Below are 26394 nucleotides of genomic sequence, written 5' to 3'. Positions count from 1 at the left end.
CACCTGATGAAATTTGAATAAGCTCTCTGGATTGTTACCAATAAATTTCCTGGTTGTGATATCTATAATAATAAAGTGTAATATGCTAATTAGACTGGATGACCCTGTGGGTGAAGCTGGGGCTTCAAGGGAAGCCCAGGTCCTGCGTGCCAGAGGGGAAGCCAGCGCGGGCAGTCTGGGGAAGGAAGGCCTACTCTTGCATGAATTCCATGCACTGGGCCTCTAGTTGTACTATAGTTATGCAAGATGTTACAATTAGAGAAACAAGGTGAAGAGTATAGCGGGGGGCCTTCCTGTACAATCTTTGTGTCTGTATAACTTGTAAATCTTCGTGTAAAAAATAGGGTATAAATCTATGAGAAAATTAAACATGATTTAACCATATCTCTATTTTCAAAATTCTAAATTTCATATTGTACTCTAAAATGACTGGAAACAATCAGTTAATTAAAACACACAACCTACTGAATTTTTAAAAATAAAAATATTTTAAATTTATTTCAGGAGGAGAGGAAAGAGAGAAACATCAATGTTGGGAGAGAATCATTGACTGGTTGCCTCCTGCATGCCCTCCAACACAGGGGATGGAGTACACAACCCAAGCCTGTGCCCTGACTGGGAACTGAACCGTGATCATAGATCCATGCTCAACCATTGAGCCATGCCAGCCAAGTCCTACTGAATATTTATTAGTGAAAGGATCTATGCTGGGGATGGAACTGTATGAGACAAAAAATTATAGCCGGGCCATATATTTAAGAGAAGAGAAAAACAGGACTAAAGCTAATCCCTCTATGTCTAAATCTTGTGTAGATATGAAACAAAACTAAAAATAGAAAAGCTTAGTCTTCTTCCTTTCATTCACTTTTCCACATTTTTAAATGTTCCACATGAATATTACCTATTACATAAGTAATAAAAAATAAATGGAAAGGATAAATCCAACCTAGAGACTATGAATGAAGCAAGAGAAAGTTTACCTGTCATGAATAGAGTTGATATACAGGTTCACAAACCAGGAAAGAGAGTATTGGTACATAGGATCAATGTTAGCCAGGTCTGCAATGCTAAAGAATAATACTGATGAATGTTTAGCAATAGGTCTATATCCTTCTCGAGACTCTGCTATTTTGAGTTCTGTTTTTTCTGCAATCTAAAAGAAAGAAAAAATTATATTTCTCATTTGATGAAATTTATAATTTTAAAAATAGCCACTTAACCCAAAGACAAATTATAGAAGCATGGTTTACAAAAAAAGGGTTTTATTATGCTAAAAGCTAGAAAGGAAAAAAAAAGGGAAGGAAAGAAGAGGGAAAGGAGGGGAGGGGAGGGAAAGGGGAGGAAAAGAGAGGGGAGGGGGAAATGAGGAGAGGGGAGGAGAGGAGGGAGGGGGGAAAGAAAGAAGAGGAGGGAGAAGAGAGAGGAGGGAGAGGGGTGGGGAGGGAAGGGAAAGGGAGGAGAGGGGAGAAGTCCATAGGGTTACAGATTAAAATTGTGATAACTCACCAACCATCTCTGTCTTATTTTAGAAATACACAGCTGTCAATCTTTGCTTATTATTATTATTATTATTTTTTGCCTGAATCTTATATGTGTCTACTACAGTTATTCACCCTCTTTAAATAGATTAGAGATAGAGAAGGAGAGGGAAAAAGAGAGATAGAGAGCAAGTGTGCATGTTTAAGGTACATGTACCAAAACCCAGCACAAAGTTTGGCATAGTAGGTATTCAGAAAGATTTTTTTGGCTGATGGTTTTATACATTCAGAGTACTTTTTGTCAACTAGCTTCTGTTATATATAACTTTTCTAGACTAATAGGGGTATAGATATTCAACTCCAAAAGGGAAAAATTTCTCTAAGATAACAGCTCTTCAACAGACAACTCAATCTGATAGGTTAATATTCTACATGAAAAATGTGTAGAACACTTTTACAACCCACTTTCCCTCTTTGGAAATGCTGGCCACAGACTCTGCTCAGTAAGTATGCCTATGTAGTCTGTTTATATTGAACTAGAGGCCTGGTGCATGACATTTGTGCACTTGGGTGCGGGGGGGGGGAGTCCCTCAGCCTGGCCTGCTCCCTCTTGCAGTCCAGGACCCCTTGGCAGACATCCCCCAGGGGTCCTTAGCACTGCTGCAGAGGTGGGAGAGGCTCCCGCCACCACCACTGTGCTCGTCCTGTGGTAGCACACTGACCACCAGGGGGAAGTTCTTGCATTGTGCAAAAACCCCCCTAGTGGTTAGTGCATGTCATAGCGACCGGTCGGTCATTTGGCTGTTAGGTCAATTTGCATATTAGCCTTTTATTATGTAGGATGATCCCATTTGTAGCTGATTCAATCAGGTGGTATGAATAGAGTAAAGCCCAAAATAAGTTATTTTTCTCTCCAAATGTTTCATCCTTTAAGAGCCTCAAAAAATGAAGTCAGGTGGTAGTGGGCATCAGTGCTAAAAGGTAATGGGACCAAAGTCATTTTCTATAGGCCAGATAAATGTAGGAGGAAACAGAAACAAAAGTTTTACAGAAGAAATTGGTCTTCAAGTGGAATAGAGAGAACAACACAATCAGAGAGAGATGGGAAGAGACAGAGATCATAGAAACTCAATGCTTTCCATTTATTCCTGAGGCTTGTACATACTTTGTATAATTGGGAAAATAAAATATCCTCTTGCATATTTTTAATTTGAGCTAATTTGAGTGGGTTTCTCTTTCTTGCAAACATACTTTCCCTAAGATTACACAATATTTGCCACAATTAAAAGTTTTAAGCCTCAATTTTGACTATAAAAAGTAAAACAAAGTTATCAACAATGGAAATTAATGACATTTTACATATGAAGGCATAATCTTAGTATTCCAATTTAAACCTATGTTATTTAAAACTTATATTCTTCTTCTATCAGGGGACTCAGCCAGAAAGACATGATTTCTTAAATTTCTTCCTCTTTGTAACATAAAATACTGGAACCAATAAATACTCCTTCCCTCCTGAATCTTAATAAGAAATAAACTGATAAATTCTTCTTATTCTATCTTCCCTTTGAACAAACAGTGTATTGAGGAGACAATAAGGTGGTTCTGCTTTTATGGACAGGGAAGGAAGGGAGACATTATAGAATATCTCAGCCATGGTCCCCAGCTTGGGAGTTGTCATAAAATATTACTTTAAGAGTACTCTTTTGGCTCTTCTAAAATAAAAACAAGCACAAACAAAACAAAACAAAACAAAACCTCAAAAACAACAATACAGAAAAATTACCTCTGGACTGAAAGTCATTACCATCACTGTTGCACAAAAATAACCCATCCCAAGGGAAAGTGTGCCTAAGCCTTTTAAAAAGCCCTTCAGAGCAGGGGTGCATAAGGTGGGGAACATCAAAAGCGTACTAAACAATTAGTTCAATTTCTATTTAGGTTTTAAAAATATTTTAAGTTATCCTAATATTAAGATGTGCTTGATTCATTGGTGGGCAAAGGAGGATCAAAAGTTCTGTAAATCAATATAGAAGTCATTCTGTAATATTTTATTGTGCAAACTTGGGTTTCAACTACTATTTCTGGACTATCCTATCTAATAAAAGAGTAATATACAAATTGACTACACCTCTGCTACACCCAGAAGCCACACTCACCAGCCAATCAGGAGCGAGTATGCAAATCAACTCAACCAAGATGGCTGCACCCATGGAGTGAACAGGAGTCTTGGGTTTCCCCAGCAATGGAGGAAGCCAAGCTTCCCGCACACCCTGGCTGGCCCTGGACTCCACTCAAAGCTACAAGATTTCAATTATAGAAGATAAATAAATCCCAACAAAAATAGTGGCAGATCTAGAGCTGGTCAGAGCAGGAGGCTTGGGTTTCCCTGATGATGGAGGAAGCCATGCGTTTTGGCCTGCTTTGGCCTCCTCTTGAGACTACAAAGTTTCAATTATAGAAGATAAATAAATCCCAGATACCAGGGCCTCTGCTTGGGTTGCTGGAGGGCATGGCTGAGCTGAAAACCACCACAGGCCCCTTTCCCAGGATGATCAACCACTGAGCCACACCAGCGGGGGAGAGACCAGGCCACTCCATGCACCAAGAGAACCCCCACCCTGATCTGGGACATCCTTCAGACAAACCAGCTGGCCCCCACCCATGCACCAGGCCTCTATCCTATCTAATGGAAAAGAGTAATATGCAAATTAACCAGCACTCCAACACACAAGATGGCTGCCTCCATGTGGACAAAAGATGGCCACCACAAGATGGCTACCAGGGGAGGACAGTTGGGAGGGACCAGGTCTGCAAAGGAGGGCAGTTTTGGGCGATCAGGTCAGCAGGGGAGGGCAGATGGGAGGGACCAGGCCTGTAAGGGAGGGGAGTTGGGGGTAATCAAGCCCGCAGGGGAGGGCAATTAGGGGTGACCAGGCCTGCAGGGGAGGGCAGTTAGGGGCAATTGGGCCAGCAGGGGAGCAGTTATGCATTAATCAGCCTGGGGAGTGGTAAAGGGATGATCAGGCTGGCAGGCAGAAGCAATTAGGGGTAATCAGGAAGACAGGCAGGCAAGCAGTTGGGAGCCAACAGTCCTGGATTATGAGAGGGATGTCCCAGATTGGAGAGAGTGCAGCCGGGGCTGAGGCCCCTCCCCTCACAATGCACGAATTTTGTGCACCGGGCTTCTAGTTACATATAAAAAATAACCAACAGCTAGGCCTCTCTACCTATAATATTGTAGGATTCTATTAAAATATATATATAATGTGAAATTACCATTTGGCTGTTATAGATAAAATTTGTAATAAATACTTTATTCGTTGTAGATTTTTTGTCTTCCATCTTTCTTCACCTGCCACTTCCAACTCTCATACCTTACTCCCTAATGAGCAAATGTTCAGGCAATGACAGAAAAGCATCCTTATTAGTTCCTAAAACCACTTAATGTTCAATTAACTGGCAATTACCCCTCCACACATCTTAAACTTCAATCAGGAACAGAGGCAAGCCAAATTCTCAAACTCAGTTTTTAGGTGACAGTCAGTTACATTTGAATGAAACAGACTAGCTTGCCTTACCTATGCAATAATAAATATATATTATATTTTAGGTATTTTAATGGCTTTACATGTAATATTCATATATTACAAACTTTAAGTGCTTTTCTCCAATTTAAAAATCTAAGGAATTCAAAAATAAGGCATTCAATATTTGAAAAAAAGCACAGATTTATAAAATGTGTATATTCTGTCATAAATGTTTAAAACTTTCATTTTAAATTTATTTCTCTATGTAAGATACTATACAGGACAAACCAGGTTTTGAATAATTCAACAGTAAGAAATACTCTGTGAGTTAAAAATTAATTTCTGATTTTGTATTTTTATGAATTCTTTTTCTTCCCCAGTAAGCCTAGTATAGCACTTTCTTAAGGCACCTGGAGCAAATTGTTAAGAATCAAAAGATTTCTAGGATCCTTTTTTCACCTGCTGTTTCTTTGTTATCTCATTGGACATCATTTTAGCAGAGTCTAAGACTTTAATTGCACTTTCATCTTCTAAAATGTTCCCTTCCGAAGATGATAATGTTTCCAAAATTTTTTTCTCTATATCTTTTAGCTGTTTCTTATTAGCTGCAGACTGAAGAATAAGAACATTTCTTTCCTCTTCTAATTCTGGTCTAAAAGATAAAAACATGCAGTCTAAATTTGTAGCATTTTATCTAAATTCATATTTAAATATTAGACATCACAATATTATAGACATTTATATAATTTGTAATTGATTTTTTACAGAGAGGAAGGGAGAGGGATAGAGAGTTAGAAACACCGATGAGAGAGAAGCATCGACCAGCTGCCTCCTGCACATCCCCCACTGGGGATGTGCCCGCAACCAAGGCACATGCCCTTGACCGGAATAGAACCTGGGACCCTTCAGTCCGCAGGCCAACGCTCTATCCCAGTGTTTCCCAAACTTCTCTCATGATGAGAATCACCTGGTGGAGTTGTTAAAATACAGATTCTTGAATCCCAACTAAGAAGTGCTAAACTAGAATTTTTGGGAACATATGGGTCAATTTTACCTACATATGAAAAATAAAGCATAAGTGAGAGTAGGAAGATTAGCATCATCAACTCTCATGCCTCCATCCCCACAACTCAACAATTTTACCTATATGTTCCCAAAAATTCTAGTTTAGCACTTCTTAGTTGGGATTCAGGAATCTGTATTTTAACAACTCCATCAGGTGATTCTCATCATGAGAGAAGTTTGGGAAACACTGCTCTATCCACTGAGCCAAACTGGTTTTGGCTATTTATATAATTTTGTAGACATGTAACACAAACTAAGATGACTAGTCTCTTAATCCTAACCTAAAATTACTTCCATTCAAATAATAACTTGAGAAATTAAAGCAAAAAAACAATAACATGTACTGTGATAAGTCTAAGAATATACTAAGATTATCCATATGGTGTAGCCAGTTATGTGAGAATAGGAACTGGAGAAGACCTAATGAACAAAATAAATTGATGAACAAAAAAATTCCAGAGACATTGAAGCATGCAACAGACTGACATATATCAGAGGGAAGGGTGAAGAGGGTATGAAGATATTAACCATTGAACTTACATGCATATATGCATAGCCCATGGGCATACAATAGTGTAGGGAGGGCCTAGGGAGGGGATGGGAACTGGATGAAGAAAGTCAGTGGGAGAGGGGGAAAGGGGAACATCTGTAATACTTTCTTTTTTATTTTATTTTTTAAAAATATATTTTATTGATTTTTTTACAGAGAGGAAGGGAGAGAGAGAGAGAGCTAGAAACGTCGATGAGAGAGAAACATCGACCAGCTGCCTCTTGCACACCCCCTACCGGGGATGTGCCCGCAACCAATGTACATGCCCCTGACCGGAATCGAACTTGGGACCTTTCAGTCCGCAGACCGACGCTCTACTACTGAGCCAAACCGGTTTCGGCTAATACTTTCAATAATAAAGATAAATTAAAAAAAAAAAAAAAAAGAACTGGAGATGAATCTTATTTATTCCTTGGCATCATTATATCCCATCTAATTTTCATTGTTTCTTCTATAATATCAGATATTGAAAGGACAACTGGATCTGGGAGGGGGAGGGGGGGCAAGGGCAGGCTGTAGGGGGCTAACGGGAGGAAAAGAGGAACATATGTAATACTTTCAACACTAAGGTTATAAAAAGAGAAAATCAGAAGAGTAACCTGGAAAAAAAAAAAAAAAGATCTGTCATCTTTGGCTTTTTATTTTTATTTTATTTAAAAAAAAGATATTTTATTAATTTTTCACAGAGAGGAAGAGAGAGGAATAGAGAGTTAGAAACATTGATGAGAGAGAATCATCGATCAGCTGCCTCTTGCACAACCCCCACTGGGGATGTGCCTGCAACCAAGGTACATACCCCTGACCGGAATCGAATCCAGGACCTTTCAGTCCGCAGGCTGACGCTCTATCCACTGAGCCAAACTGGTTTTGGCCACCTTTGGCTTTTTAATTATAATGTGTTTTGGTGTGAGTCTCTTTGGGTTCCTCTTGTTTGGGATTCTCTGTGCTTCTTGGACTTGTAAATCTATTTCTTTCACCAAGTAGGGGAAGTTTTCTGTCAATATTTCTTCAAATAGGTTTTTAATATCTTGTTCTCTCTCTTCTCCTTCTAGCACCCCCATTATGTAAATGTTAGTGTGCTTGAAGTTGTCCCAGAGACTCCTTACACTATCTTCATATCTTTGGATTCTTTATTCTTTTCGCTCTTCTGATTGAGTGTATTTTGTTTCCTCATATTCCAAATCATTGATTTGATTCTCAAAATCCTCTAGTCTACTGTTGAATCCCTTTAAATTATTCTTTATTTCAATTAGTGTATGCTTAATTTCTGACTGACCCCTTTTCATGTCTAACATTCTCACTAAGAACCTTGAAAGTCTCACTAAGTCCCTTGAAACTTTCATTAAGATCCATGATCATCCTTATAACCATTGTTTTTAACTCTGTAGCTAGAGGTTTGTTTGCATCTATTTCATTTAGTACTTTTTCTGGATATTTCTTCTGTTCCTTCAATTGTGACATGTTTCTTTGTCTCTGCATTTTGGCTGCTTCCCTGTATTTATTTCTATGTATTAGGTAGAGCTGCTATGTCTTTAAGACTTGGTAAAGTAACCTTGTATAGTAGGTGTCCTATAGAGCAGTGTTTCCCAACAACTCCACCAGGAGTCTATATAATACTTAGAGTCTATAGCAGTGTTTCCCAACCTTCTCTCATGATGAGAATCACCTGGTGGAGTTGTTAAAACACAGATTCCTGAATCCCAACTAAGAAGTGCTAAACTAGAATTTTTGAGAACATATAGGTAAATTGCATACCTAACTTAGTGCTCTGTATATAACATCTGTCTTAGAGCACTAGTTAAGTATACAATTTTACCTATATGTTCCCAAAAATTCTAGTTTAGCACTTCTTAGTTGGGATTCAGGAATCTGTGTTTTAACAACTCCACCAGGTGATTCTCATCATGAGAGAAGTTTGGGAAACACTGCTTTAGATGCACCCCTATGTGGCCTGTGTGTACAGTCTTGTTGTAGTTGAGCTTTGAATGCTGTTAAGAGTCACTGGGAGAAATTGACCTCCAGGCTGATTGGCTGTGAGGACCAGCTGTGTTGGTTCTTGGGCCTCTGATTGATAAGTAGGGCATGCTGATGCCAGATGCAGCTTATTTGAGAGAATTCATGAAGGTCTGAAAACTGAGCCAGCACAGGCCATTCATATGGAAAAGCTGCTTCCCACAGCTTGGGTGGGGGGACTGCAAATTGAATGGAGCAGGGTCTCATGGTGGAGTGGACAGTGTGAGCCATGCTTATGGAAACTCAGATATGGCTGCCAGTTAGCTCTGCAACAGTGGAGGTCTCAGCATAGGAACAATGACCCCTCTGAGCACCTCTGTCTGGGAGAAAGCTTCCCATGAGTTCTTGCTCTGATGCTAGATAATTCAATGCCTCCCTCTATGTCCCTAGATCTCAAGCTGCTGCCCCAACAGAGGGAGCAAGTTCATAAAAGTTTGTGCACCAGCCTTTTAAGAGGAACTGTCTAGGTCTCCATCAGCCTCTGTATGACCTAGCCATAAACCCCACTGGTTTTTATAGCCCAAAGTTACAGAGACTTCTATTCCCAGCTGTGGCACCTCGGGCTGAGGGGTCTGGCGTGGAGCTGGGATCCTTTGCTCCTCCAGAAGACCTCCACAGCCAAGGTAGTCCTCCCGATGAAAACAGCACCTCATGTGGGTGTAGGACCAGCCTGTTCCGCACCTCCACCTCTCTTAACAATGAGCTTTTTTCCTTACTTATCTATTTGTAGCACTTCCTTTCAGTCATATTTCAAGTGGTTCTGAGTGATGGTTGTTCGATATTTAGTTGTAATCTTGATGTGGTTGTAGGAGGTGGCAAATAGGCATTTAACTACACAGCTATCTTGGTTCTCCCCCCCAGAAGCAATTATTTACCATTAGCCCTTCTATGTATATTTTTCTCATTTAAATAATAACATATGCTATTAATAAAAAATACATCAATTATGAAGAAAATAGTAATAATTACCCATAATCTTAGCATCTGAGGGATAATCACAGTTAATACGCTACTGTAATCTTTCTCAATATTTTCTGCATTCATCATTAACTTTTGTTTGTATAAAATATTACCCATACTGTATATAGTTTAGTATCCTACTTTTTGTTCTTATCCTAAGTATCTTTTATTAATATCCTGTATATGTATTTGAACACATTTCTGATTTTATCCATAGCATTCCTAGGGTGAAATTTTTTGATTCAAACAATCAGCTAAAAGTCAGAAATTATGGCATGTCACTTGAATCTTACTACCCATATTAAGAGCCCAATATAACATGGTTGACTTATAACTTGCTTGCTAGAGAATGGCTATTTCAAAGGATTATATAATTATTTAATTTATAATAACAAGATATAAAATTTGACAATGTTTTGAAATAATCACATAACAAAAGTATTAATGGCCTACAAATATCTCTCTCTAGGCCATCTGGAAGCAGCTAAGAAAATACATACCTCTCCTTTGCGACTACAATACCTAGTAACTGATCTTCAAGTCCTTCTGGAGTTATCATGAAATTGAGCAAAGACAGTTTTGTAGCTAGCTCTGGCATATAGTGTGGATTTCTCAGTTTTGTGGTGATATAAAACTTGAATTCAAAGGAATACTCAATAATGACTTCACCAAGCCTGATGCAATCAATGCCACCTGTATTTCAGAAAATAAATGAATAGTAAGCCAAAGTTGCATAGCCACTTCCCCTATGTTAAGACCTTTCCCAGGTTACTAGTAATTTAAAGGAGAATCCAGATGTGACAAAAGTCACAGACACAGAGGCAAGTAAACAGTTATACCGCAGGACTATTGGGTAGTATAAGACATTTTCTCTCGTCATTGAGCCTTCTAAATGAAGATTCCTCTTGATGTTCCTTCCTCTCAATTTTCAGAATCCAGAGTACTGACCATTATACAATGGAACCTCTATCAATTTTCAATCATGATTCCAAAGTTATTTGTGTATGACTAAAGCTCTTAAAAGTATTAGAGGTTGGCAAAGATAAAATTTTTATAAGCAGAAAAAATATGAGGTCAGCAATGTTTACTCACATGGCCCACATTAACCATTACTATTTCTAATAATGGACTTGGTGTGGTCCATAGTCACACGATAAAGGAATTTCAGGCTGCCTTAAACTTTTTTTATGTTCTCTACTGAACAGTGTTGATAATAGGGATTAAGGCAAAGAAGGGAGGGCAAAGTTCATTCTTGATACTTGTTCCAAATTTCATTTCATACATAACAATGATTTAGAAGTTTTGAGTTATTAACCTCATTATTAGATGTATGTGGTGGTTTTTCCTTCCTCAAAGATAAGCCTCAAAGATAACAATCATCTTTCAGTTCAACTAATATTAATTGACTTCTACCTTGTTTAAAAGTTTGTCTAAGTAGTAAAGGCTCCAAAGATGGGTCCAGTTCTTCGCCAACATTTTCTAACAGAATCGGAGTTCCAAACTGAATACTGTTTTCCAGTGTTCTCATGTAGTCTGAATCTGATAGCTTAATAACACTAAGCTGATTTTCTTTCTCAGAATTTTTGATCCACTTATTGGCTTGACCCTGTGGGTCAATCATTAAAGGCCTAGAATATAATAAGAAAAATTCTGAGGGGAATAAATAGAGATTCATATATTTTTTTAATTATATAATTTAAATAATAAACATCACCATAAATTTGTAAAAGTACAATGTGTTTCACAAATATTATCAGGATTAATTTTCACAAAAGTCCTGTGATAAAAGAGTTTTAGTATTATTTATTTTTGAAATGAAGAAATTTAGTTTCAGAGAGCACTTTGACCAAGTTTCCATGGATACAAAATTACTTCAATGGCAGAAGTAGGATCTTGTGAACCTATAAGATATCCTCTTTCCAATATAACATATCATCTTCAAGGTAATTTTAACACATGACGTTTGTTAAAATAATTCTACTTATTTGATAAAAATTTAAAGTAAGAGATCTACTAGTCTTTAATGGATTTTTTCAGGGTATCAGTAGAGTCATTCCCAAGTTCAGTCCAATATATATTTGAGATCTATTTAGAAAAATTTTCTATGTAACTATGATAAAGATTGTATTCAATAACACATGATTCATGGTGTGCTTTCTTCTTCCTCAGTGATAATGCTGTCCTAGGTTCCTTTTGTGGTCTGTACAGTGCATTAATTATTTTAAAAAACATTGACATAGCCCTGGCCAGCTGGCTCAGTTGGCTCAGCATCATCCCATGTATCAAAAGGTCATTGGTCAGATTCCTAGTCAGGGCACATTCCTGGGATCGTGGGCTTGATCCCCAGGAGGGGGAATGCAGGAGGTAGTCAATAATGTTTCTCTTCCTCTCCCTTCTTCTCACTCTAAATTACATTAAAAAAAATAAAACACAATAGCACAGAAAGGGGAGTTTTCATCCCATGTCAGTTTGGCTTTCTCAGACAGTCTATTTCCATTTTAACAGCTTGTAGGGATAAAATCTCCATCTTTTTCTATAAATAAGCTCTTTAACCAACTACTCCCATATACCTCTATTCTATTTTCTTTCCTTTCTAAAAGACAAAGCAACCCAATACAGCTGCCTGGTTGTTTTCTTCCTCGGCTCAGATTGTACTGAAATCCTATTGAAAGCACCAAAAGGTCCAGACACTAGTCAAAATTTACTTTTAATATCACAGGAAACAAAAGAAACAAGTTCTGAAACTGAGAAAGTTATTTTACATATAACTGCTTAAAAGTTGTAGCAATTAGACTAAATGTATCAGGGTCCTATCTAAAGAGACTTTTTTCTTCCTTATACAGTATACTAGAGGTCCAATGCACCAAGATTCATGCAAGAATGAGCATTCCTTCCCCTGGATGCCGGCACTGCCTTCACCCTGGCAGGAGCCACCTTTCTGCCTTCTCACATTGCCTAGAGGCCAGGACTGCCCCAGCCACTCAGTGTCTGTGTATCTAAATTAACCCACCATCTTTGTTGGGATAATATGCATACTCACTCCTGATTGGCTGGTGGGAATAGCAAGGTATGGTCAATTAGCATTTTCTCTTTTACTAGTGTATATGCTTATTATTAGAAAAGCACAGTATTTGTTCTTTCCATTGAAAAAAGTGGCAATTTCTATAAATTGACATTTAAATACTAATCAATATTCTTATTCATGTTTAAATCAATTTCTTAGAATTGCAAAAGAGATTGTTTTTTATTTTAAAACAAATCCAGTTCCCACTTAATATAACTTTATGTAAGTATCTATACTAATAAAAGGGTAATATGCTAACTATTACGTCTGACATCCTTCTGGACAAAGCCATGGTAGCAGTGGCCGAGGAAGAGGCAGCTAGGGGTGGTAAGGCCAGTAGGAGAGAGCAGTTAGGGGCGATCAGGCTGGCAGGCAAGTGAGCAGTTAGGAGCCAGTGGTCCTGAATGGTGAGAGAGATGTCCAGCAGTCCGACATCATCCGAGGGGGTACAGGTCTGGCTGAGAAACCCGCCCTCACCCCATGCCCAAATTTCATGCAACAGGCCTCTAGTTACAAATATAACTGGAAAATTGAGTTGTGTCCATCAGAGAGATAAGACCATGCCATGGTATTTGTAATCCAAGTGTACTTTATTGTAGGTATGAAAATAATTCTTGACTACATTTGAAATCCTTGGACAATCTGAAGAAAAATGCATTATTCATCTATTCTGACAGAGGTAGTAATTTTTGGGAAAATAAAGCTTTATTGTTAAGTTAATAAACAATAGTAAAGCAGTATAGTATTCTCATCGTGGTTAAATAGTAAGCAAGTCAGAATTTGAGATATAGACACTAAATGAAGTATTTGAAGATGATAATTACAAAAAAACACACATTTATTGAGCATTTATATTCAAGCACTTTCTCACAACTCTCCTATGAGGAAGGGATTACTGTCTTCATTTACAGTTGGGGCACCTGAAGCACTGAGAGGTCAACTAAGTTACCAAACTCTCAAGATAGAAAGCAATAGAGAAAAATTTGCATCTAAATATCCTGACACCAGTGTCCTCACTGCTCTCAACCACTGCACAATATTATAAACAGACAAACTACTAGAAATTATGAGCAAGCAGAACAAGGACTGATGAACTATAAGCTATGATTCTAGCAACCTGAGTAGCAAAATAATCTAAAAATCCTCTAGCCACCTAGTTTAATTTATCCACTAGTAGATAAAATATGGAATTTTAGAAATAATTAGTTGACATGCATTTAAGAGATACAAACACACATAATACAAGCACCCAGAAAAAAAACAGGTGCCAGAAACACAGACAAAAGAATTTCAGAAGAGTAATTGTGTGAGCTGAAATGGTAGCAAGCGTTGGGAGTGTTCTATCAATTCTAATAACATACAGAAGCCTTGAGTCATATGTAGCAAGAAGCTGGAAATGAGATCCCTGTATTAAGCTTAAAACCTACAAAAGGTTAGTGAAATCATAGATAGAAAAAAAAAAATCCCAACTCTATGCATAAGGTGACAAGAAGGAAGTATTTGGATGTCTGTCTCATCTCCGGCTGGGAAAAAGTCCCCTGAGAATCTGTAACCATGGATCTACATTTCATGCAGGTATAGGATACAAGTTTACACTATCTATGTAACCACTAGGAAACTCTAAGCTGGGAAATTAACATGCATTGGGCCAAAATTATACTTGCGAATCCTGGAAAAAGTAAGGACAAAACACACACTGTAGCTTGAGCAAGAGCAAAAGAAAAACTTAATCCCAGGGTTGGGGTGGGAGCCTTGAGTAGAAAAATGTCTTGAGCTAAAAACATTATACCTTTACCAACCTTTACCATGAGAAGGGTGGGAAACTCCTGTTCAAGACCAACCACAGGTAGAAGGCAGAATTAAGCAGTCATAGGAAGGAGGGGAAGAAAGGCTGAAATAGTCGTAGCCTGCATAAGGGTCTTCCTAGGACTAACAACCAGAATAACAGAGTCCCACTCTGCCCCCAAAACAGCCTAACACAGAGTATATCCAGGAAGAGTAAAAATGTAGACAGAGACCTCCTCTGTATCAGGGGCATTCAGATGCTTGCCTTTTTTTTTTTTTTTTTCATCTTTGAATGTGATGAAAGGTAAGGATTAAATTTTTTTTATAACGATAGCCATTTACATCAGCATTGTTTATTGAGTTACTTTCCTCACTGATTTGTTTTGTTTTTAATATACTTTTATTGATTTCAGAAAGGAAGAGAGAGGGAGAGATAGAAACAACAATGATTAGAGAGAATCATTCACCATCTGCCTCCTGCATGCACCACACTGGGGATCGACCCCACAACCTGGTATATGCCCTGACCGGGAAGTGAACTGTAACCTCCTGGTTCATAGGCTAACACTCAACCATTGAGCCAAACTGGCTGGGTCTTCATCACTGATTTGCAATGCAACTTTAATGTATCCCATATTCCAAAAGAAAACTGAAATTTCCATTATAGTTTTAATATGTTTTTACTGATTTTTTAGAGAGAGAGAAAAGAAGAGGGATATAGAGATAGAAACATTGGTGAGAGAGAAACATCATTGATTGGTTGCCTCCTGCACACCCCCCACTGTGGACAGAGCTCACAACCTGGGCATGTGTCCTGACCAGGAATCAAACTGATGACCTCTTGGTACCTGTGTCAATGCTCAACTGCTGAGCCACATCGGCAGAACTTCGTTTTTAAAGACAGTGAATGTGATATCCTATTCCACATTTTACTTAACATAGTGATTAAAAATAATGATTTGGAAATTAAATTGCCTGGGTTAAAATTCTAACTCCACCATTCACTAGCTCAGTTATCTTACTAACTTTCAAATTACTAAATCACTCTGGGTCTCAAATTCCTCATCTGTAAAATGGAATAATAATAACACCTAATTCATAGGAGTTTGAGAGAACATAGGGCACTTACAACAGTATCTCATGAATATGAGCTCAGTAGTACCTATCAGAGTATGTTTGAGATATAGTCCCATGAAAAGACTATTAAAATTAGATGACAACATGACTGAATAACCATTTGTAGGAAACTATTTTTCATATGAGAGTAATTTTACAAAGTAATATAAATGAAAGAATAAAAAACCATTTGGGATATTCATATAATTATCACACTATTGATAGTAATTTTAAAAGGTATCCATGAAACTGCATAAATTATAGTATCTTGAAAATGGATAGAAATACCTAGTTAAAATAAATACACTGAATAGCTAAAAACCAGAAATAGCCCAGGTTCCCATCAACAGGAGAATGCATAAACAATGATATATTCATACAATGAAATACCACTCAGCAACAAAAAATAGGAATATTATAGTGTGTAGAAGAAACCTTGCACAAAAGAGTATGTACAGTATGATTTGTTTACATGAAGTTATAGAACAGTCAAAGTAATCAATGGTGAAAAATAATCAGAATAATAATTTCCTATGGTGGGGTGAGGATGAGGATTTACTGAGAAGGGACATAAGAGAACTTCCTGGGAGTCATGTTCTGTATTTTGACAGAGGTTTGGATTGGCATAAGTGTGTACTTTTGCATACACTTTTTAAAGAACTCATAGAATGGTGTTCTTAAATTTTATGTACGTATTACATGTAATGCTACTTTTACCTCAAAAGAAAAAGTATACATAATATTGAACTTTAGTTAATGATATACATGGATGAAATATTAGGGAAAGTACATCCATGTCTTCAACTTATGTTAAAATGCATAAAAAAGGATGATTTGACAAATGGATAAAGGGATGGATAAATATTTGATAAAACAACAAGAAAATAAATGTTAATTTAGGATCTAGGAGGCAGAAGCTAAATGGGCACTTTAAAATCCTTACAACCTTTCTCTATGTTTGAAAATAACTTTCAAATACAATTACTGAAAAATAAATATATTTTATGTTCCTTACCAACGCCTGGAGTTATTAACAATCACTCCATTATCTATGGAGAACATATCTGTTGGTAATCCAGCAATATTCCAAGCTCTAATTTTTACTGGATCACCCAGGGTCTTACTCAGTGAGAACTCCTCTGAACATGGGAATTTTTTTTCCTGTAAGAAATAAACAAATATCTGATATTTTCTTTCTTCTTGCCCTACCTAATAAAATAGTAAATGCAAATTTACCATCACTTCAACACACAAGATGGCTGCCCTCATGTGGTCAAAGATGGCTTCCCCCATGTGGACACAAGATGGCTGCCACAAGATAGCTGGCAGGGGAGGACAGTTGTGGGTGATTAGGTTGGCAGGGAAGGGCAGTTAGGGATGACTGGGCCAGCCGGGGAGGGCAGTTAGGGATGACTGGGCCAGCAGGGGAGGGCAGTTAGGGGTGACTGGGCCGACAGAGGAGGGCAGTTGGGAGGAACCAGGTCTTCAGAGGAGGGCAGTTAGAGGTGACCAGACCTGAAGGGCAGGGCAGTTGGGGAGCACCAGCCCTAGAGGGAAGAGCATTTGGGGGGAACCAGGCCTGCAGGGGAGGACAGTTAGGGGTGACCAGGCCTGGAAGGGAGGGCAGTTAGGGGCAACCAGGCCTGCAAGGAAGGGCAGTTAGGGGTGACAAGGCTGGCAGGGGAGAGCAGTTAGGAGCAATCAGGCTGGCAGCAGAGCAGTTAGGCATCAATCATGCTGGTAGGGGAGTGGTTAGGGGTGATCAGGATGGCAGGCAGAAGTAGTTAGGGGCAATCAGGCAGGCAGACAAGCAAGTGGTTGGGAGCCAGCAGTACTGGATTGTGAGAGGGATCCCAGATTGGAGAGGGTCTAGAGTCTTCACAAGGGTAAATTTATATTCAAAATATGTAATAGAATTATAAATATTTAAAAAACAGCCATATATCTATATAACTGCCCTCCCCAGCACGGCCTGTCACCTCTCACAAATTTCGTGCACTAGGCCTCTAGTTATTTAATAACTCTAAGGAACAGAAAAAACAAACAAACATCTGAATTCAAAATTGGTCTATCCCAAGGCTATAAAGCACAGCAAAGGGAATATAGTCAGTAATCTATAATAATAAAAGCATAATATGCAAATCAACCAAACGGCTGAACAGCGGAACAACTGTCTGGGCGTCCTTCTGTATGACCTTCTGGAAGAAACTGGGACTGCAGCTGTGGGATTGAGACAGCTGCCTCGGCTGCAAGGGAGGTATCAAGGCAGCCACTGGAGCTGCAGAGGGATTGAGGCAGCTGCTGCAGCTGCAAGGGATCGATGCTCAGCTGCAAAGGCCTACTCTTGCTTAAATTTCGTGCATTGGGCCTCTAATATAGTAATAACCATATTTAGTGTCCAGAGGTTACTAGACTTATTGCGGGGATCACCTGTAAGTTATGTAAGTATCTAACCACTATGTAATACATTTGAAACTGTTGTAATATTGAATATCAATTGTAACTGAACAATTTTAAAAATTGTAAAGAGAAAGTAAAAAATAAAATATATTAGAAAAAGAAAAAAAAAAGAGAGAAAGTTATACTATGGAAGTACTTTACTGATTCAACAAGAAGGAAAAAAAAAAAAGACTGTATTTTCAGTTATTTCTTCACTTCTCTGTCCTTATCATCTTTCCCCCAAAATATCCCGACTTATACTTTGAATGATCTAAAAAGAAACTTACAAAATATAAAATCATTACCTTGCACAACATGCTCCAATCTTCTGTACATGTTTGTCGAAAGCCAGAAGTAAAAGCACCAAGGTAGGCTATTACTCCTGCTGATACCAAGACATCACCAGTCAAATTTTCATATACTATCTGGAGATCATCTGCAGCTTGAGACCATCTGTGAGATAAACCAACGGTAAAATAGCCTCACCACAGAGAATGATAGAAGACAGTACTGGAAAGGGCAAGGAACTTCCAGCCCAGATTCTTTAACAAAATGCCATGAGATGTTGGACACTTGCTTATCTACAAAATGAGATTAGATCCCTTCTTAGCTCTAGCATTCTCTAACACATATCTATGTTAGTAAATGACAATCCACCTTTCACTATCAGAATATTAGGTGCTGTTGTTATTGTTTTCAGAATTTGGCCCTTCAGAATAAGCAAAAACAAACCTCCCGGCCCTCTAGCATTTTGCCTAATCATTTTCTTCAGGATGATTTAGTCTAATCGTTATAGGATAGGAGAGGTCTTCTCCGGTTGCTAGTGCGATTGGATTTCTTTTGATATTCCAAGAAAAATTTTTCTAAGATTCATATGGGAGAACAAATGATTTTTATTTGGGTGGAATTAAATCCCTGAGTTTCCAAAGTCCCATTTCTTTTAGTCCAGTCATAGAAGAAGTATAGCTGGGGCCAGTATCTAAAGTTTCCTTTCCACATTGGAGCAGAATCAAGTCCAGCATTAGGCTAGCTTAGCTTATGTTTCCCCATTGCACTCCATTGGTCCATTATGTGTGGGGTCCACATGTCCACCATAGGGCGGATACAAGGAAGCAGGAGCAAACAAGTGCAGCAAGAGAGAGAATTCCTTTGTTTAGGGGATTATGTATTCCCATTTTTTTGTGTGGGCTTGCAGTGATGATGCCCATTCTGACCAACTTTCTCTATCCCTAGGTTTTACTGACAGGCACCTCTTCTAGTCCCTGGTCACTCCAACTTTAGTGGGCTGTGTCTATCTTCTTTTTGTTCTGTTCTCTTCCACCAGTGCTTTGCAGGGAACATACTGGTGGTTCCCTGGGGAGTGCAAAGTTGCAGCTTCCTGGTGAAGCTGCCTAAATGACATGCCCATAATGTCTGGCTTTCCCCTTTGCTCCTTTCCTATTATTAACAAATAGCTAATTACAATGGTATCATAGTGGTTTCGGTATTTATTGTTTCAGTACTTTTTGTTAGTCTGCAATTCATTACCCAAAATCATATTTAAGTTGTATAGAAGCTGATATACTATTTCTAGGGATAATATTTTTCCATTTAATGAAAACTTTGTGATGAAAGTACATTCCAAAACCATCAAATCTGCATTACAAACTTAAAGGCATATTACTTTATCATGCTACTCATTCAACAAATATAATTAACTAGAGGCCTAGTGCATGAAAATTCATGCACTGGAGGTGGGGTCCTTCAGCTCGGCCTATCCCCTCACAGTCCAGAAGCTCTCAGAGGCAGGAGGTGACCTGGTGATTGGGGAAGGTTACACTCCCATCACACCTTTGCTGCTGCCAATGCCAGCAGCTAAAGCCTCGGCTGGCCCTGGGTGGCTGGGCAGCTGCCATCGGAGGCTTGCCTGTGCCTCAGACTGGCCCTGAGCAGCTAGGGGGCTGAGGGGACTGGAGGACTCTGGAGGCAGGCATGCCGGTGGGGCCGAGGGGACTGGGTGCTGCCATCTTGTGGCTGTGGACACCGCCATTTTTAGGGTGGGGCAGTCAATTAGCATATTCCCTCCTTATTGGCTGTGGGCGCCACCATTTTTGCAATGGCATGAGGGTCAAATAGCATATTCCCTCTTTATTAGATAGGATAAGTGAGGTAGCTGGCTGGCCAGTACAAATAAATATTTAGAATAAAACTAATTGGCATGGTTAGATCAAGCCAGTTATATCTTCTTTGAAATAAATTTCAACAGAGTGAACCATATATCCATTTCTCCCCACCCCAAACATTTTATCAGGAAAAAATTTAAACGTATATGTAAAACCAGAAAGTCCTGTACAGTGATTACCAATCTATTCACCATTTAGATTAAAAATTACCATTTCCTGCCCTGGCCAGTATGGCTCAGTTGGTTGAAGCATTACCCCATACAACAAAAGGTGGTAGATTTGATTCCTGTTAGGGCACATACCTCGGGGCATGTGTGGAATGCAACAAGTCAATGTTTCTCTCACATAGATGTTTCTCTTTCCTTTCCTCTTAAAATCAATAAAATCAATAAAAATAATCACTTCCCTTATTTGCTTCTCTTTTTAAACATTTGAAAGCAAGTTGCAAACAACGTCTTTTGACATTGATATTCTATTTGGATAGCCTTGGCCAGGGGCCTTGTAGAATATCCCACATTTTCAACCAGCCATTTTAAAATCAATGATATAATAAATATTAATTAAAGTCACATATTCAAGCCTGATGTTTTCATAAGTTGCTAAAATAAGCAGAAATATGACCTTGATTTTTCTCCACCCAGTCCTCCAATTAATTTTGCGGCTCTTTCAAGCTTCTTAGCACACAGTTCCACCTGATCTTCTAAACGAGCCTTTTCCTCAGTTTTTTCAAAAAATACATTTTGTAAGTTTTCCAAATGATGTTCAACTTCTGCCAATTCTGCTCTTTTCTGATTCAAAATTTCCATGATCTCAGCTAAGGACTTCTGAGCTTCTGTTAAACGGGCTTTCTTAGGAGCCACTACCTGTTTGGGAACAATATATGCAGCTGTGATGTATACTCTGTAAAAGTGACATTTACATAATTCCTTATAGATATTATGAATTTAAAACATATATTATTATACATTCACTTGTTACTTATAATAAAAACTTATATAAATGAACATTTTGCCTTAAATCTTACAACTTTTTATACACAAAAATTAAAATATCTTTATATATTTTGTAAAATATATAAATCATTCTGAACTAGTACACTGTCATATGTAAAACAGATAAATTATTCTGAACTAACAAAATGTCACAATATGTAGCAAAAAAATGACACAATAGATACCAAAATGTCTCTAAATAAGTTGCTGTTGAACAGTTGCCAAAAACAGAGAAAAATATGTAACAGAATTATAAATGTTTAAAATATATGAGTATGCTTTTTGTTGGTGGTGGTTTTCAATTTTGCATTTCCAAGCCTGTGATTTCCTCGTTCAGGTTGATGTTCAGTTTTACTACCAAAACTGAATTTTCCTCAATAAGTCTTGAAAAACCACATTTTTGTTGAGAAAAAAAGTTCCAATTTTATTATGCTTAATAGTATATCAAGAAAGAGTTTTGCCAAGCAAAATAGAAACAGACTCATAGAAACAAAGAACAGAGAACAGAGGGGAGGAAAACTAGGTGAAAAGGTAAAGGGATTTAGCAGTACAATTTGATGGTTGCAAAACAGCCATAGAGATGTGGATTGCAGCATGGAGAATATATTCAGTAATGTTGAGATAACAGGGTATGGGGCCAGCTGGATGCTAAGGGAAGCCGGGGACCACTCTGAGGAGAGCATAGTTTTCCAGCCATTTTGCTATACATCTGAAACTGGTGCATAATGAATGTAAACTGTGGTTGGAAAAAAGAATAGGGTTTGCAATTTTATCTTTAGTGTATTATAAGCCATTGTTAGGAAGAATTTAGATGAACAAAGAGAGTATGTATATTTGAAATAAGGGACACCTAAGCCTTCTGCCATGAATAAATGTGAAGGCAAAGAGGGAAAAGGGAGGCAAGTTAGCAGACACTGAATGTCCCATTATATCTTCTGTTGGCTAAAATCTTGAAGGGGGGCATGTTAAATAAATAAATAGAAAGTAGGAAAATCTGCTTTCTACTTTTTATTTTGGAGGAGACCTTGCTGGATACCTCCCTTTAACATTGAATTAAAATGGTAGTGTGGAGGTATAGACTGGGAAGTCAGGAAAGAACCTGAATACTTTGGCTTCTGTGCTTAATGGAAAGGATCCAGAAGATTCTACATGTCTTACGGGTTAAGAGCTTGCAGACCTGGTATGAGACTACTGTGGGGAGGGACAAGAAGCTCAATAGAAGAACATCCCAGATAAAATTAATTTTATTTCTTTAACAGGTGTATATATGTCTACTCCTCTGACACATTTTTAGGAGTGCCTACCCAATTGTTATAGCCTGATCACTCATTTTTTACTGAGTTTGTCCTAAACACGTGCTACCATGTATTTTTACCTGCCTTTTTATTTATATTTCCTGCTTCCCTGGGTAGAGTTCTGCAAGCTGCAGTGTTTTCCTGGTCCTCTGCTAGCCAAATTTACAAAATGCTCTTAAAACTGTTCTCTGCTCTCCCCGGGAGTTGGCCCCAGGGGTTACTCCATAACAGGTTTCCTATCAATGCATGCCATTGCTTTAGGGATCTTCCCATGCTCTGTCACTTTGCCCTGGAGGCTTTGGATTTTTCTTTGTTTATGCCCGTTGTTTATCAAACTAATTTTCTTTTGGCCTGGGTGCCAATGGGTACAGGTCAGTCTGGCCAATTTCAGTGGTCATCCCTGCTCCCACAGCACCAGCACTCACACATCCAAGGTATGTAACATGAAAGCATTCTCTTCAGCTACTAGATACTCAATGTCTGATGTCTATGCTTTAGCAGGACAATTCTTTCTGGTAGCACTTTTAGAAAAGTCTTAACTAGCAAATGCATATTTGCATTAAATGCATATTTAATTTCTGGGAATATTTCAATAGAAAATGAATATGTTGATCCTAAAATACCTTTGCAACTCTGTCATATACTTCCATAGCCATGATCCATTTACACAGACCCTCAGCTGCAGAAGAAGCCTTAGCAACCTTAGGGGGGTCAAATTCAGGGTTTGTTAAATAGTCACCACGAATCTTCTGCATAACATTCACCTACAAAGCAAAGATTTAGATCTTAGAGTTTCAACATATATCACACAATCATAAGGTGAAAAATAATCACACATAGTAAAAATTTTTCGTATAAAAAAGTTATGTTGTCATTAAAAACCAGTCAGTACTTTGAAATAATTTTAAAATAAGCATAATTATAGCTGAAATATAATTCATTTTTGAGAAAAATATCCAAATTTGTTATAGATACTGAAGGAAAATATTCCTTCTAAAAAATTAAAAGACTTTTGTGGATTTAAATCTGTTTCTAGAAAACATGAAGACAAGAAGAAAGGACAATTAAACATTAATAAATAAACAAGGGTGTAAATGGAAGAGGATTCTTTATATTTCATCTCACATAAATTTATGTACCTGATTAATAAACTACTATAAGAAGACACTTAAAAGAACTTTTTCATGTCAATATTACACTAAAACAGTAAATTATTAAATTTATAATATTTAAAATATTATAAATATTTTTAGTGGTTGGAAACAAGAGTAGGTCTATGCATTATGAGAATTCATAGAATAGTAATAAATACAATGTCCCTTTATTTGTTATTTTAATCCAAAATGGAATATCTCATATTTTATATAGTATCACATAATATTAAATATCTTATATATTTCAGCAAAGTTACATTTAGCAAAGAACAAAAAAATTCAATGAAACTCACTGGAATGTTATCCTTGTCATATTCTTTCAAATCTCTTAAGAAATTCATATCTCCCAGAAGTTTTTTGCTAGGTGCCCAGTAATCGAATATCTATAAATAAAATTTTGCAAACTTATTAAATATATAATTAAAGATGCTTACTATAAGATTTTTCTTCTTGAAATTTAAGATATTTTTTCCAGGAAAACGATATACTGTGAAAATATTAACTTTTATCTTCTTGGAAATAAAAGACTCCTATTCCCAAGATCATGTTATATATATATATATATATATATATATATATATATATATATATGTCAAATGTTTAAATATGAACATGAGATTATACATTAAATTTATTATAAAAATTAAACATTGAAAGAGAAATGTTATGTGGTGTGGGATTGTTGTACATGAAAATAACTTTGTAAAGTAAGAGCCTATTTATTTTCTTTATAATTTCCAAAGAAGGATAGAATGACAAAAAAACCCCCACACAACTCAATTCTTCAATTCAGGGATTCTAACCTAAGTATAAAAACCTAAAAAGAAAGTAAGTCTATAACTTTACTTTAGGATGGATGCTATGCCTTCCCTTTTTAAGGAATATAGCCTTGAATAATAAATGATCTATAACAGCTAACTTGTATTGTGTGCTGTTTGTGAGGTTTTATATATAACAACTTTATATGTATTAACTAATCTAATTCTCATATTAATTTTATGAGGCAAGTATGATAACTCTCCCTTTTCCTTTTATTTATTTATTTTTTGATAACCTCATAGAGATTAAGCATTTTGTTGAAGGTCACATTACTAATGGAATTGGGATTCCTGAAGACAGGCATTCTGGCTCCAGCACACATGCTTTTAACAACCTCACCAGACTGTAACACAGCAGAATTTTGAAGGCTCAGAAACAACCCCAATGTGGTTAGATTTTTGAGAATCCTAGCTGGAAAAGCACAGGAATCCCAGTGCTCATTCAATCCCAACCTCATGAGATTAGGAAACCCTACATAGGCAGGAAAGGAGATGGAATCAAATAGATCCACATTTTTCTGATGCCATACTACCTTAACCTTGCTCTGGAATAAATATAGATAGTGTTTTCCATAATTGATTCTGAATCCATTCTATCTGAAAGACAATGTTTTTTCCCTGGACTAGACATTTATTTGATAGTAGTTGCTATAAAGTATTCTGTACATTCATGCACATGATTTAAATCTGTTTCTAGTTATTACCTTCCCTCCAGTTCCTGAAGGATCTGTAATTTTTTCTGGTTTTATATCTTTCATGACACAAATAGCAGCCATAACTAGCTTAACACCAGATGGAGGATTCTTCATTGATTTTACAATTGTAATATCAGCTGGCTAAATCAAAAGAAAACAGGATATCTTCAGAATAGTTTATTTCTAAATAATAAGCTTTTAAAGTTAAGCATCAATTTTCATTTGAAATTGTAATTGTTTTTTGCTTTGCATCACTATAATAAACAATATTAACACAAATTAACAGCAATGGTTCTCAAACATCTGGAAGATCATAGATCCTTATGAGAATATTATGACAGCTATAAACCCTCCAGAAAAAATATTTTTGCTCATAAACACAAAGTTTGTGTGTAATCACAAACCAAGCCTATACATGGAAGCCAGGTTAAGAACCCTAATTCAGACAAAGACTTAATTCTATATTTTCTTATATGTAACTAGAGGCCCAATGCATGAAATCATGCAAGAGTAGGCCTTCCTTCTCCTGGCTGCTGCCACCAGCTTCCTTCTGGCACCTGGGACTGGGACTTCCCTCTGGCTGCTGGCAGGCACCCGGGACCCGGGCATCCCTTGCAGCCCTGGCTTTGTAAGGAAGGTCGTCTGGTCTAATTAGCATATTACACTTTTATTATTATAGATACTAGAGGCCTGGTGCATGAATTTGTGCACCAGTGGGAACCCTCAGCCTAACCTGCAGGATTGGGTCAAAACTGGCTCTCCAGCATCCCATGAAGGGTCCCGGATTTCAAGAGGGCACAGGCCAAGCCAAGGGACCTCACTGCTGCACGATCAGGGCTGGGGAAGGATGCGGGAGGTTGGCCAGCCAGGGAGGGACTGTAGGAGGGCTCCAGGGTGTGTCCAGCCCATCTTGCTCAGTCTCAATTGGCTGGACCCCAGCAGCAAGCTAACCTGCCTTTTGAAGTGTCTGCCTCCTGATGGTCAGTGCATGTCATAGCAACTGATTGACTGGTTGACTGTCTGCCCCCTGGTGGTCAGTGCACATCACAGCGAGCAGTTGAGCAGCCTTAGCATATCATTAGCACATTATGATTTGATTGGTTGAACAGATGATTGGATAACCGGACACTTAGCATATTATGCTTTTATCATATAGGATTAGTTTTAACCCCTCTCCACCCAAAATGTAAGAAGAGATAGGTCCCAATTCCAAACTTATTTTTTAAAAAGGTTTATATTATTATGACAGACACAATAGATTCACTTACTTAATATCTA

General features: G+C 37.7%; 1 protein-coding gene across 1 annotated transcript in view; it reads right to left on the bottom strand.

Annotated features, from left to right (window-relative positions):
* DNAH12 (dynein axonemal heavy chain 12) overlaps positions 1-26394 on the bottom strand; it is a 200452-nt gene that overhangs the window by 32692 nt on the left and 141366 nt on the right. Inside the window, exons 50-59 of the mRNA XM_084903087.1 lie at positions 25126-25257; positions 23897-23986; positions 23073-23213; positions 20784-21025; positions 18306-18453; positions 16577-16722; positions 11010-11224; positions 10097-10289; positions 5468-5660; positions 981-1153 (exon numbers count right to left, since the gene is read on the bottom strand). Coding sequence (XP_084759213.1) covers positions 981-1153; positions 5468-5660; positions 10097-10289; positions 11010-11224; positions 16577-16722; positions 18306-18453; positions 20784-21025; positions 23073-23213; positions 23897-23986; positions 25126-25257 — 1673 coding nt within the window. The remainder of the gene's footprint in view (positions 1-980; positions 1154-5467; positions 5661-10096; positions 10290-11009; positions 11225-16576; positions 16723-18305; positions 18454-20783; positions 21026-23072; positions 23214-23896; positions 23987-25125; positions 25258-26394) is intronic.

The sequence above is a fragment of the Pipistrellus hanaki genome, assembly GCF_964339955.1.
Source record: "Pipistrellus hanaki genome assembly, chromosome: 13".
Lineage (NCBI taxonomy): Eukaryota > Metazoa > Chordata > Mammalia > Chiroptera > Vespertilionidae > Pipistrellus > Pipistrellus hanaki.
Note: the sequence above shows the minus strand (reverse complement) of the source record. Positions and strands in the feature narration are given on the sequence as shown.